The 12,542-nt window shown below is 36.4% G+C and overlaps 1 protein-coding gene across 4 annotated transcripts in view; it reads right to left on the minus strand.

Moving 5' to 3' along the window:
• Kiaa0586 (KIAA0586 ortholog) overlaps nt 1-12,542 on the minus strand; it is a 124,921-nt gene that overhangs the window by 71,560 nt on the left and 40,819 nt on the right. For all 4 annotated transcript variants that reach the window (XR_003850519.1, XM_029566670.1, XM_029566669.1 and 1 more), the window contains 5 exons: nt 9,724-9,911; nt 7,567-7,677; nt 4,230-4,307; nt 2,430-2,623; nt 234-352 (listed from right to left, as the gene is read on the minus strand). Coding sequence is in view for 3 of the 4 variants with exons in the window: in XM_029566670.1 (XP_029422530.1) it covers nt 234-352; nt 2,430-2,623; nt 4,230-4,307; nt 7,567-7,677; nt 9,724-9,911 (690 nt within the window). In the remaining variant the exon portion in view is untranslated. The remainder of the gene's footprint in view (nt 1-233; nt 353-2,429; nt 2,624-4,229; nt 4,308-7,566; nt 7,678-9,723; nt 9,912-12,542) is intronic.

The raw sequence follows: 12,542 nt of genomic DNA on the forward strand, positions 1-12,542 counted from the left end.
AATTAAAATATATATATATATATATATATTACTGTGGAGAAGCAATGGAGTTTGAAGTAGGAGGGATGGAGAAAGGTTTAACCATTTTAAAGCTACAATGGGGGGGTAACCTCATCTAAAGAGAACTCAAAAGTGAGGTAGCCAAGGACCTATTTGGTCTCTGCAATATATAAATACACAATGAGCTAAAGGTTTTACCTTTTAATAACAACAGCAGGTTCCATTTCACTTACCAATGTCAGAAGTTGATGATCCACTTGCCTCACTCACTGAAATGCTAGTACTGAGTCTGGCCTGATGCTGGAGTGGAAAGAGCCCAGAGACAATTCTTGACATTATTTCTTGTTCTACCCTATAGAGATAAAGAAAGATTCCTAAATTTTTAAGAGTATAAAATGGTGGCTATCTCACCCTAAAGAATAACCTTCACTCATGGGCACAAACATATGAGAGCAGTCATCTGAAAGTTATAACAGCAAAGAATAAACATTTGTATCTTCTAACAAGACAGGACACAGGAAACAATCTTCTGGGAAATGATTCATGAAATCACCTTAAAATATTTCATATTTGTCTAATGAAAAGTTTAATAGAACCCCTAAAGTAAACATAAGATTATCTTTATTTCTTTATTAAGAATAAAGTACAATTTTTTTGGTCTTTTTTTTTTGGGAAGGGGGATGTTTTTTGAGACAGGGTCTCCCTATAGCCCCAGCTGGCATGGAACTCACTATGTAGACCAGGCTGGCCTTGAACTCACAGAGATCTGCCTGCCAATGCCTCCCCAGTGCTGGGATTAAAGGCGTGCACCACCACACCTGGCAAGAATAAAGTAAATTTTTTAAAAATAGGAAAAAAAAAATCCTGCTCCCCTTACCTCAAAGGCATAAACACACAGATTGCAATACAGGCTACTTTCTTTCTTTAAAAGAAAAGGAAAATGTATTTCCAGGTCTTTTCAAGGAAGAAGAGGAGAAAGGAAATGGTACAGAGTAGGAGACTTTTTTCAATACATATTTTTAGTATCTATTTTTATTATTCCCCTGTGGGAGCTGGGAATTAAACGTAGGTCCTCTGCAAGAATAATCAGTGCTCTTAACCACTGAGCTATGTTTCTAGCCCCTCAATACATTTCTTTAGGACAGCTAACAGGCTTATTAAAAATTACAATTATAGAAATGTTGGATGTTCACTGTAGAAAATTCATAAAACATAAAGGTTTTTAAAAACTGTTAAGGTTCACTCATAATCATAGAGTTGAAAATAAATATAGTTAACAATCTCATATATTTCAAAATTTTGTTCTATGCACACTTATTTTGAGGTCTTTTTAAAAATTTTTTTGATTTATTTTAATTTTATGTGTATGAGTATTTTGCCTGCATGTATGTAAGTGCACCAAATGTGTGCCATGCCCACGGAGGAAGAAGAGGACATCAGATCCCCTGGACCTGGAGTAATGGATGGTTGTCAGCCGCCACATGGGTGCTGGAAACCAAACCTGGGTCCTCTACAAGAGCAGACAGTGCTCTTGACCACTAAGCCATCTCTCTAACCCGTTTTGAGGTCTTCTATGCTAGGTTTACACTGTTAGTAACTTGCTTCATTTGTATATCAGCATACTACCTCTTCCCCTATTAATTACTAAATGTTCTTCAAAGACTCATCTTAATAACTCTACTAATATTCTGTAATTTGAGTTTACTCCACAGGTTCTTTAAGAAGCCAGGCGTGGCCATACGTGTCTATAATCTCAACTACTTGGGAGGCTGAGGCAGGAAAAGTTTGGGGTCAATGTGGGCAACATAGGACTTAATCTCACCACTAACATCACTGTCAAAAATTGCTCTTCTATAATTTCCTTAAAGTTTGTCAAAAGTAAAAGTAGGGAATAGTAAAAATTCATTTCATATTCACAAGTAACATGTGAATTTAAAAATATATATTTTTAATGAATTACAGGGCTGGAGAGATAGCTCAGGAGTTAAAAGTACTGGCTGCTCTTGCAGAGGACCTGGATTCAATTCACAACATCCACATTGTGGCTAACAACTGTCCATAACATGAACATAATAACTGATTATTACTGCCAAATTTTGCAAATATGTAATGAACTTAGGACAGAGCCTTGATTTTAGTTCTATGTGTTATGTGACCTAGTAACAACTTAATTATTTCTTCAGGATAATGAAAATGAACCACTAAAGAATGTGTACAACTTCTTTTGCCCTAGCGGACAGCCTACAAATACTGAAGGGCCATTTCACAATTAGTTATGTCATCAGCTTTACACATCAAGGAATTTTCAGTGAGCTTCACAAAGTTTAATAAACAAAAGAAGAGAGGGAAGCCTTTCAATGAAAATTTAGTATTTTCCATTTATATCTTCTACTGTGATTCTACTCATGCCAATGCCATTATAAACTCACCACTGAATTAAGCTATTTTCCAATGTTTCTTTTCTCTCAATTACTTTATCCAAAATCTCAGTAGTGGGCTGAAAAGTAGAAACAACTGGAGGAAATGGAGGCCCATTATATTTTGTAGAAACAAGTTTAACACTTCTGTTAAACTCCAGCATTGGTTCAGAATATTCAGGAATTTCATCACATTTTTCCTCTTCCTGGTAACAAAAAAAAAAGAAAAGAAAAGAAAACCGAAACTATTATATCTAACCAATATATCTAACCAATATTTCAAAATTAGTCGACAGCTTTCCAACTTAGGTGGTATTACATTAAGTATAAGATAGACATTACTCATACATAGACATTAATCATATGTATCACATTGAAGAAACTTCATTTACACAGTTTGTCTTTTTTTTTTCATCTTTTTTGAGACAGGGTCTCCCTGTAGGCCCAGCTGTCCTGGAACTCACTATGTAGACCAGTCTGGCCTTGAACTCAAAGAGATCTGCCTGCCTCTTCCTCCCAAGTGCTGGGATTAAAGGTGTGTGCCACAACGCCCGGCAGGTTTTCTCTTTTTAAAATCCCAAATTCAGACTATGAGTCTAGCTCAGTAGTAGAGCACTTGCCTAGCATATGTGATGCCACCAGAAAACAAAACAAAAAAGCCAACCTCAGTATTCCTTCTACATACACATAAAGCAAACTAGAAAACTTGGAAATTATGGCATAAAACATTATTTCTCTTTAGAAATTTATGAATTTGATTTACTATCACAAAAATCCTGATGTTTCCAAGCATTTCATTGTTGTAGCAAAACCTACATTTACATTTAAATATGAAGTTTGGTTATCTTACACTTATTTTCATCATCCAAAAGTTACTTCTGTAATTTGTTTTGTTTTGTTTTGATCTTTTTGAGACAGGGTCTCCCTGTAGCCCCAGCTGTCCTGGATTCACTATGGAGACCAGGCTGGTCTTGAACTCATAGAGATCTGCCTGCCTCTGCCTCCTGAGTGCTGGGATTAAAGGCTTGAGCCACCACGCCCGGCCTAAGATTTCATTTTTTGACTAAACAAAACTAGTCTTAGCTCTGAAAGTCAAGAAATGTGAAAAATATCCTCCCTAAATCAACTGCCACACTAATAGTATTCAAATACTGTGTCTCCTGAGCTCTTCTGGCTCTCATAGATTTTAGTTTCTTCTGCTTTCTCTCCTGTTTCATTATTTCCATCATTTCCAGGCCTCTTTCTCTGAATTTCAGACCATTTATAACTGTTCCCTCGATATAAACTGGAGCTTTGCCATTACTCTAGAGATTAGGAGTTAAATGTCACAGAATGAAGAAAGGAAAGAGTGTGGAGAAGGGAAGCCAGGAGACAGGAAGAAGGCAGGGGAAATATCTCAGGGAACAGTGGACAGTCAGTGTTTATGAGAGAAAACTATACTACTGAATAGTAACTGTATAATTTTTGAAAACATTTAATACTTTTATTTTATGTATACTGCCTGCATGCATGTAAGTGTACCTGTGTTGTGCAAAGGCCATAGAGGCCAGAAGAGGGCGTCAGAGTCCCTGGAACTGGAGTTACAGATGGTTGTTAGCCACCATGTGGGTGCTGGGAATCAAATCCAGGTCCTCTAAAAAAGCAGCCAGGGTTCTTAACCACTAAGCCATCTCTCCATCACTGTAACTGTATAATTTTTTTAAAGAAAAGTATATTTAACTCATAGTAAGAACACATTTCTTAGCCAAAGGGCAGTCTACCACCTGGAAAAATACTGGTAGGGAAATAACTGGTGATTTCTAAATTTGTTACCTGAACATCAATGACCTCATTAAAGTTTGTTCCTGGAAACTTCACTTCTTCTTCATCTGCCTCCACAAATTCTGGAGTCTAAGAAAGGACGTTCAGAAAGTTTTTATTGCCTTCAATTGAAAAGATTTACACATTATTTATCATATTTTTAAAAATATTTTATTTATTATTTTTATTTTATGTGTATGTGTGTATTGCCTGCATGTAGGTAAGTGTACCCATGTCATGCAATGCCCACAGAAGACAAAAGCAAGAACAACCAGTGTTCTTAACCACTGAGCCATCTCTCCAGCCCCATAATTTATCATATTTTAAAATTAGCACAACCTTGTAATTATATGGCCCTGTTATTTTAATATTCTGTTCAGAATTTATTTAGTTAGTAAATAAAATATAGGCTAGTCCCCCAAACATTAGCTCATTATTTGGTAACTATAAAAAATTATCTGGGCAAGGTAGCTCTGTAACCTCAACACTCAGAAGGCTGAGGCAGGAGGATTACTGGTTCAAAGTTAGTTTGGGCTATGTAGTGAGTTCCAGAGAAGCCTGAGCTAGAGTGAGGCCCTGTCTCAAAACAAAACAAAACAAAATCAAACCAAAACAAAACAAAACACCAATTGTTACATTTAAATTACATCCGAATGCAAATTAAAAAAAACAAAACTTGTTTAGATTTATTTAAGTTGTGTGTGCCTGTAGCACCACAGCCTGCATGAGGAAGTCAGAAGACAGCCAACAGGAATTGGTTTTCTCCTTCCACCAAGTGGGTCCTAGGGATGGAACTCAGCTCATTAGGTTTGGCTGCAAGTCCTCTTACCTACTGAGCCATGTCTCCATTCACCAATGCAAAATTGAAACTATCAAAAGGCTGAATCTGTGCTTTGAGGAAGGTATTTACACATGTAGCTATAGAAGTATACATGTACACAAACTCACAGAACAACAAATACAAATTCAAATAACTTTAACTATTAAAAAAAAGGGGGGGGGGCTGGAGAGATGGCCCAGCAGTAAAGAGCACTGGCTGCTCTTGTACAGGACCTGGGTTCAATTCCCAGGACCCACATGGCAGCTAACAATCGTGCCTAACTCCAGTTCCAAAGAAATCCCACACCCTCTTCTGACCTCCATGGGCATTGCACAACACGGGTGCACTTACATACATGCAGGCAATACACTATACATATAAAATAATAAAATATTTTTTTTTAAAGTGAGGGCCAGTGAGATAGCTTAGCACATAAAAGCACTTCTCTCCAAGCCTAACGACATGAGTTCGCTTCTTGGGACCCACATAGTGAGAGGAGAGAACCAACTCTCAGAAGTTGTACTCTGGGGGCTGGAGAGATGGCTCAGCAGTTAAGAGCACTGACTACTCTTGCAGAGGACCCAGGTTTGATTCCCAGCACCCACATAGCGGCTACAAACCATCCTTAACTCCAGTTCCAGGGGAATCCAAAGGCCACTTCTGACCTTCGCGGCACTGCACGACACAAGTGCACTCACATACATGCAGGCAATACACTCATACACATAAAATAAAAATAATAAATAAAATTTTTTTTTAAATTGTTCTCTGACCTCTACAGGCATGTCATTATAGGAGCATACACATACACATACACAAAGAGAGAGAGGGAGACACACACACACACACACACACACACACACACAAATAAAAATGTAATTTAAAAATTTTTTAAAAATATCCCAGCACTTGGGAAGCAGAAATAGGTGGATCTCCGTGAGTTCAAGGCCATCCTGGTCTACTACATAGTGAGTTCCAGGCCAGCTGGGGCTACAGGGAGACCCTGTCTCAAAAAGACAAAAACTATTTTTTTAAAAAATAATCATCTTCAAGTTTAGTACCTTGGCTTTACTATATAAAAATCTAATTATCAGCCGGGCGTGGTGATGCACGCCTTTAGTCCCAGCACTCGGGAGGCAGAGACAGGTGGATCTCTGTGAGTTCAAGGCCAGCCTGGTCTACATAGTGAGTTCCAGGCCAGTTGGTACTACAGGGAGACCCTGTTTCAAAAAGATCAAAACAATTATCAAAACATACCAAGAGTGGTGACAAGCGGAACTCTGAGTTTGAGGCTAGCCTGGTCTACTTAGCAAGTTCCAGGTCAGTCAGAGCTAGTAAGCTAGTGAGAACCTGGCACAAAAAAAAAAAAAAACTTAAAACAGCATCTTGCTGAAAGAATTGCAAATAGCCCAAATTTATTATTTGTTACCATATATATTCCAATAAACTGATAACAAAATTACTGATAAGAAGTTAAATTAGGTATAAATTACATTTAGGATCAATTCTATTATTTTGTTTATAATCAAGAGAAACTTTTGGTACTTTTTTAAAAAACTGTATACAAGCTGGAGAGATGGATCAGCAGTTAAGAGCTGTGGCTGTTCTTGCAGAGGACCTGGATTCAGTTCCCATCACATACGGTGGCTAACAACCATCCATAACTCCAGTTCCAGGGGACCCAACACCCTCTTCTGACTTCCTCAAGCACTGCACAACATGGTGCACTTACATACACGCAGACAATACACTCATACACATAAAATAAAATAGTAAATATTTTTAAAAACTGCACCCTTAATGATCAAATTTGCTTTGATAGATAAAACTTGGTTCCAAGTTACAGTGCTATTTTGATGTAATAAGGGCCATCACATCATTATTCAGAAGAAAATATATACAAGGGAAAAGTACATTTTTGATGTCAACAACACAGTCTAAGAACGTAACATCTCAAAATAGAAACTCCAGTTGTCACTACAAAGTTCATATATTGGGCAGATAAGATGGCTCAGTGGATAAAGATGCTTGTAGCCAAGCCTGATGATCTGAGTTCAATCCCTCAAACCTACATGGTGAAAGGTGAGAACAGACAGTTGTCCTCTAACTTTCACATGCTTGCTGTCATGCTTGCATGCATGCTTTGACATATGCACACCATGCACATGTTCACACAAACACACACACACACACAAAATGAATGAATGAATTACTGAATGTATAAAAATTTCACATTTGGAGAATCTGTAATTCCCATGTAAATCAAAGATTTATTACCAAAGAAACAGAAAATTCTTTCTTCACAAGAATCTCAAAATTGCTAAAAAGTTATACTAAGGATTATCATATTCTGAGTATTTATAAAGATCTCAAAGCAACTTTTTTTGCAAGTTTATAAACAATTTGAAACTTATTTTGAATTTTTTCCTCATAAACCTCAATTATTATACTATGTTATGATTTGGTAAAGGTTTTGTAATGAGCAACAGTTAACAATAGAAAACCATGTAAAAGATTTCCAAACTCTACCTGGATCCAGGTGTGCAAGGGAGGAGAAGGGGCTTGTTTAGGACTAGGTGAAGGGGAGCCACCATCAGAACTGCTGTATGAAATGCTGTCAATATCCACACTAGGTAATACCTACAACAGAACAGAGCATCTGGCTTTCCATTCACCACCGTGTCTTAAATAACTGTCAAGAACAGACAGCAAACATGTCCTTTCAATTTTTATTGTGACTGACAAATACTCTGAATTATAAAAACATATTATGCAAAGTATTTAAGAGAGAAACACAAAACCCTGTCTTAAGGCAACTGCCATATGTCCTTCTCTTTTTCCTGTGCACTCAGGCAGGCGAATGTTAACAGTTCTTAGTCCTGAGTGCCCACTGCATTAGATCATAAACACCTTAAAGTCATGCTTCTCTTCAGACTTCATATTTTAAAATAACTATGTAACACTTCAATGATGATACATTTCTTAATTGTATTCTTAATTTCTTAATTCTTAATTTCAGTCATATTCCTTATTGGTAAACATTTAGAATTGTCAATTTTCCCATTCTTGCACATAGACTGACATAAAAAGGCCCAACTTCTTCATATGGGCAGTGTTTCTTCACAAAATTATTGCATCATGCCAGAAAGATTTTCAATTAACTTCTTGGGCCACAGGCATTAGGTATTCAAGATTCTTTGTAATTACTGGCAAAATACTATCCAAATAATCTGTTTACAGCATTAAAAACATAATTAATTTTAAGTTTTATCCAACCCTCAGCTAAAATTAGCAGTTTTATCTTACTTATAATCAAAATTTAATTTTAAGTTCCTTGCTAATAAACTGTACTTACCCTTTCACAGAATTTCATTCATGTGCTTTGAGCATTTCTGGATTTAGATCTACTACATTTCCTTACTATTTATGGAAGCCTTTATTATTTAAATTTCTAATTCTTATGAGCATCTTCCTTTCACACAAGTTCTCACTCTATCCTGCTTTCCTTTCTAAGGCTGTTTGAGATCTATATAGCCTTTAGATTTTAGATTCAAATTTCTCTTTCCTATCATATCTATGGTTTCTTCTCCAATATCGAGACTTCTGTTCAGTTTTAATAAAAATTCCATGTAATAATCTTCCAATTTTAATGATTTTTATTGTATAATTTAGACTACTGCCAATTTGGGATTCATTTGCTATACAGCAGGAGTTTAGAGTCTAAAACTTATCTTTTTCTCACATCATTAAGCCAATTATAACATACACTTTTCTACTGCTACTGAAATAACACATGTCCATCACATTAAAATTCCTTTTAAATAATAAAGGTAATTTTAAAAACCTATTACAGTGATCTAGTGTCAAAGTTTTTCATTTAGTTTTTGGCTGTTATTTGAGACAGAGTTTCATGTAGCCCAGGCTGGCCTTGAACCTATTCTGCAGCTAAAGATAGACTTGAATTCCTGATGTCTGCCTCCATCTCCCAAAGGCTAGCTCAAATGAGCCACCATGCTAGCATTACCAAAACTCTTAACTTTTCTAAATCCTTGATGTTTTCAGATATCAAAATGATCCTAAGGTTCAAGTTTAAGAAAATAAAAATAGAATTTCACTAAAAGTGCACATTAAATTGGGGGAGAATTGTTAACTTGACTAGTCTGTTCATAAAAATAAGTTCTCTCTACATTCTTTCAAGCCTTATGTTTGGGTAAAGTTTAAATTATTAATGATATAGGTCACATATATTATTAATTTTTTATTTTTGTATTTTATAATGTGTTTATTTAGTTTATTTTTGAGACAGGAATATCCTATATAGCCCTGGCTAGCGGGCTGCTTGAAACTTGCTGTGTATACCAGGCTGACCTTGAAACTATAGCAATTCTCTCACATCTGCCTCCTGAATGATTGGACTACAGCAGTATGCACCACCAGGTCTGGCACTAACTCTTTAAAATTAATTACAGTGCATTGTTTAACTACTCTGTTCAGCATATTGTCTAGTCAGGCTGGATGTGAATCACTGACCTCTGAGAGTAGCTCAAATGTTGCAGGACAAGGACACATAACATTAGTACCAGTTTTAAACAAATAAAGGAGTCTTGATGAAAGCAGTTTTCCTCAAGTTATATGATGAATTTTCAGTACTCGTGTTTGAAGTTTCTGCTTCTGCCCCCAGCATACCTGTACAGAAAGCTGAGGAGGGTCCTTCTTTTCTGACTTCATTTCTACAACTGCTATGTTAGGTTTCTTTATGCCTGCTTCTACTTTACGAGTTGATGGTGGAATAGACATAGTCACAGTTACAGGGTGTGGCTTGTTTACAATTACTCCAGCTGGTGGCATGGAATCACTATTACTTTGAGTTTGTCCTACAAAATTTAGGAGAGAAAATGAGTCAATTATTTCTGAAGCAAAAAAGAAAATTCAGATTTAATGCCTGGATCATTGGGGCTGATCTTGCACAAAAAAGGAAAGTATATTTCACAATCACCTCTCTTCGTTATCACCACCTTGCATGCTCACTAATTCAATGGTAACATCTATCAGTTACTTGTATGTAACACCCACTTCACATATTAATACCTCATGTAATTCTTAAAGTAAGGGGTGCTAATCTACATATTAGAACATGCCCAAAACCTGTGGACTTTCATTTCAAAGGTTCCACCTGTATTTTACATTTCAAAATAAAGATTATGGAGCTGAGCATGGTGGTTCAGGCCCATAATCCCAGCACTTGGATGACTGAGGAAGGAAGATTGCTACAAGTTTGAAGCCAGTCTAGGCTAATAGTGAACACCAAGTCAGCATGGGCTACCGAGTGCGACCTCGTCTCAAACACAAACAAAATAATCCCACCAAAAGTTGACAGTATAACATATTTATTAAAAGCACTATAAAGCCAGTCTGACGGGGGTAAGATGAAATCTCAAAGTGGTTTTAATTTGCCTTTCCCTAACTACTAGTGATGTTGAATACCTTTTAAGATCCTTCTTAGCCATCTTTATTACTTCTTTTGATAACTTTCTGTTCAGTTCCTTAGCCCATCTTTTTAAAAATATTTTATTCATTATTTTTATTTTATGTGTATGAGTGTATTGCCTGCATGTATGTGAGTACACCCGTGTTGTGCAATGCTGCGGAGGTCAGATTCCCCTGGAACTGGAGTAAAGGACAGTTCGTAGCTGCCATGTGGTGCTGGGAACTTAACCTGGGTCCTCTGCAAGAGCAGTCAGTGCTCTCAACTGCTGAGCCATCTCTCTAGCCCATATGAATCTTAGGATAGTTTTTTCCAATTCCGTGAAAAATGTCATTGGGATTTTGTTTGGCATTGCATTGAATCTATAAATGACTTTTGGTAGGATGGTCATTTTCACAATATTAATTCTTCTGATCCATGAGCATGGGAGGTCCTTCCACCTTCTAATGCCTTCCTCAATCTCTTTCTTTAAAGATTTAAAATTTTCATTGTAGAGGTCTTTAATGTCTTTGGTCAGGTTTATTCTGAGATACTTTATTTTTTTTGCAGCTATTGTGAAGGGGAGTGTTTCCATGTACTCTTTCTCCGATTGTTTGTTATTGGTATATAAAAAGGCTACAGACTTCTGTACATTAATTTTGTAACCTGCCACTTTACCGAACATGTTAATAATTTCTAGCAGTTTTCTGGTGGAATTTTTGGCATCTCTTAGATATCATATTATCTGCAAAAAGGGATAATTTGATCTCTTCTTTTCCAATCATTACTCCTTTAATGTCTTTCTCTTGTCTTATTTATTGCTCTTGAAAGAGTTTCAAGCACTATGTTAAAAAGGAGTGGAGACAGTGGACAGCCTTGAATTAGAATGCTTCCAGTTTTTCTCCAGTAAGAATCATGTTGCCTGTGGGTTTGTTGAAGTATTTTCCCTCCAGGACTTTGAACATAAAGACATGTTGAATTTTGTCAAAGGCCTTCTCTGCATCTGTTGAGATGACCATGTGGTTCTTATCTTTGAGCCCATTTATATGGTTTATGATGTTTATTGACATATATATTGAACCATCCCTGCATCTGTGGATAAAGCCGAATTGATCATGGTGGATGATGTTTTGGATATATGTCTCTGTATGCAGTTTGCAAGTATCTTGTTGAGAATTTTTGCATCTATGTTCATTAAGGATATGGGTCTATAGTTTTTTTTTTGGTTGTATCTTTACCAGGCTTTGGTATGAGAGTGATGCTGACTTCATAGAAGGAATTTGGAAGTTCTCCATCCATTTCTGTCTTTTTGAATAAATTAAGTAGTATTGGATGAAGATCCTCTTTAAATATCTGGTAGAATTCTGCTGTAAATCCATCTGGTCCTGGGCTTTTTTTAGTCAGGAGGTTTTGTATTACTGTTTCAATTTCTTTTTGTGTTATAGGTCTGTTTAAGCTGTTAATCTCTTCTTGGTTTAGTTTTGGTGGCTCCCATGCCTTTAGATATCTGTCCATTTCTTTTCGGTTTTCAAATTTAGTAGCATATAGGTTTTTAAAGTATTCTCTTATAATGTTCCACCTCATTTTTGGTGTCTGTTGTGGTTTCACCTTTCATCTCTGATTTTGTTGATTGGAGGTGCTCTTTCTTTCTTTTGGTTAATTGGGCTAATAAGTCTATCAATCTTGTTTATTTTTTCAAAGAACAGCTCTTGGATTCGTTCAGTCTTTGTATTGTTTTCTTTGTTTCTATTTCATTAATTTCTGCTCTGATTTTTGTTATTTCCTCTTGTCTGCTGGGTTTGGGTTTCATTTGTTGTTGCTTTTCAAGTGTCTTGAGTTGCAGTGTTAAGTCATTTATTTGTGTTCTTTCCAATTTTTTGATGTAGGCACTTAGAGCTATAAACTTTCCTCTAAGGACTGCTTTCAACGTGTCCCAGAAGTTTTGTGTTGTACTGTCCTTTCCATTTAGTTCCAGGAATACTTTTATTTCTTTCTTAATTTCTCTTTTGACCCATTCATCATTCAGGAGTGTGTTGTTTAA

The sequence above is a fragment of the Nannospalax galili genome, unplaced genomic scaffold (assembly GCF_000622305.1).
Source record: "Nannospalax galili isolate Female #2095 unplaced genomic scaffold, S.galili_v1.0 scaffold336, whole genome shotgun sequence".
Lineage (NCBI taxonomy): Eukaryota > Metazoa > Chordata > Mammalia > Rodentia > Spalacidae > Nannospalax > Nannospalax galili.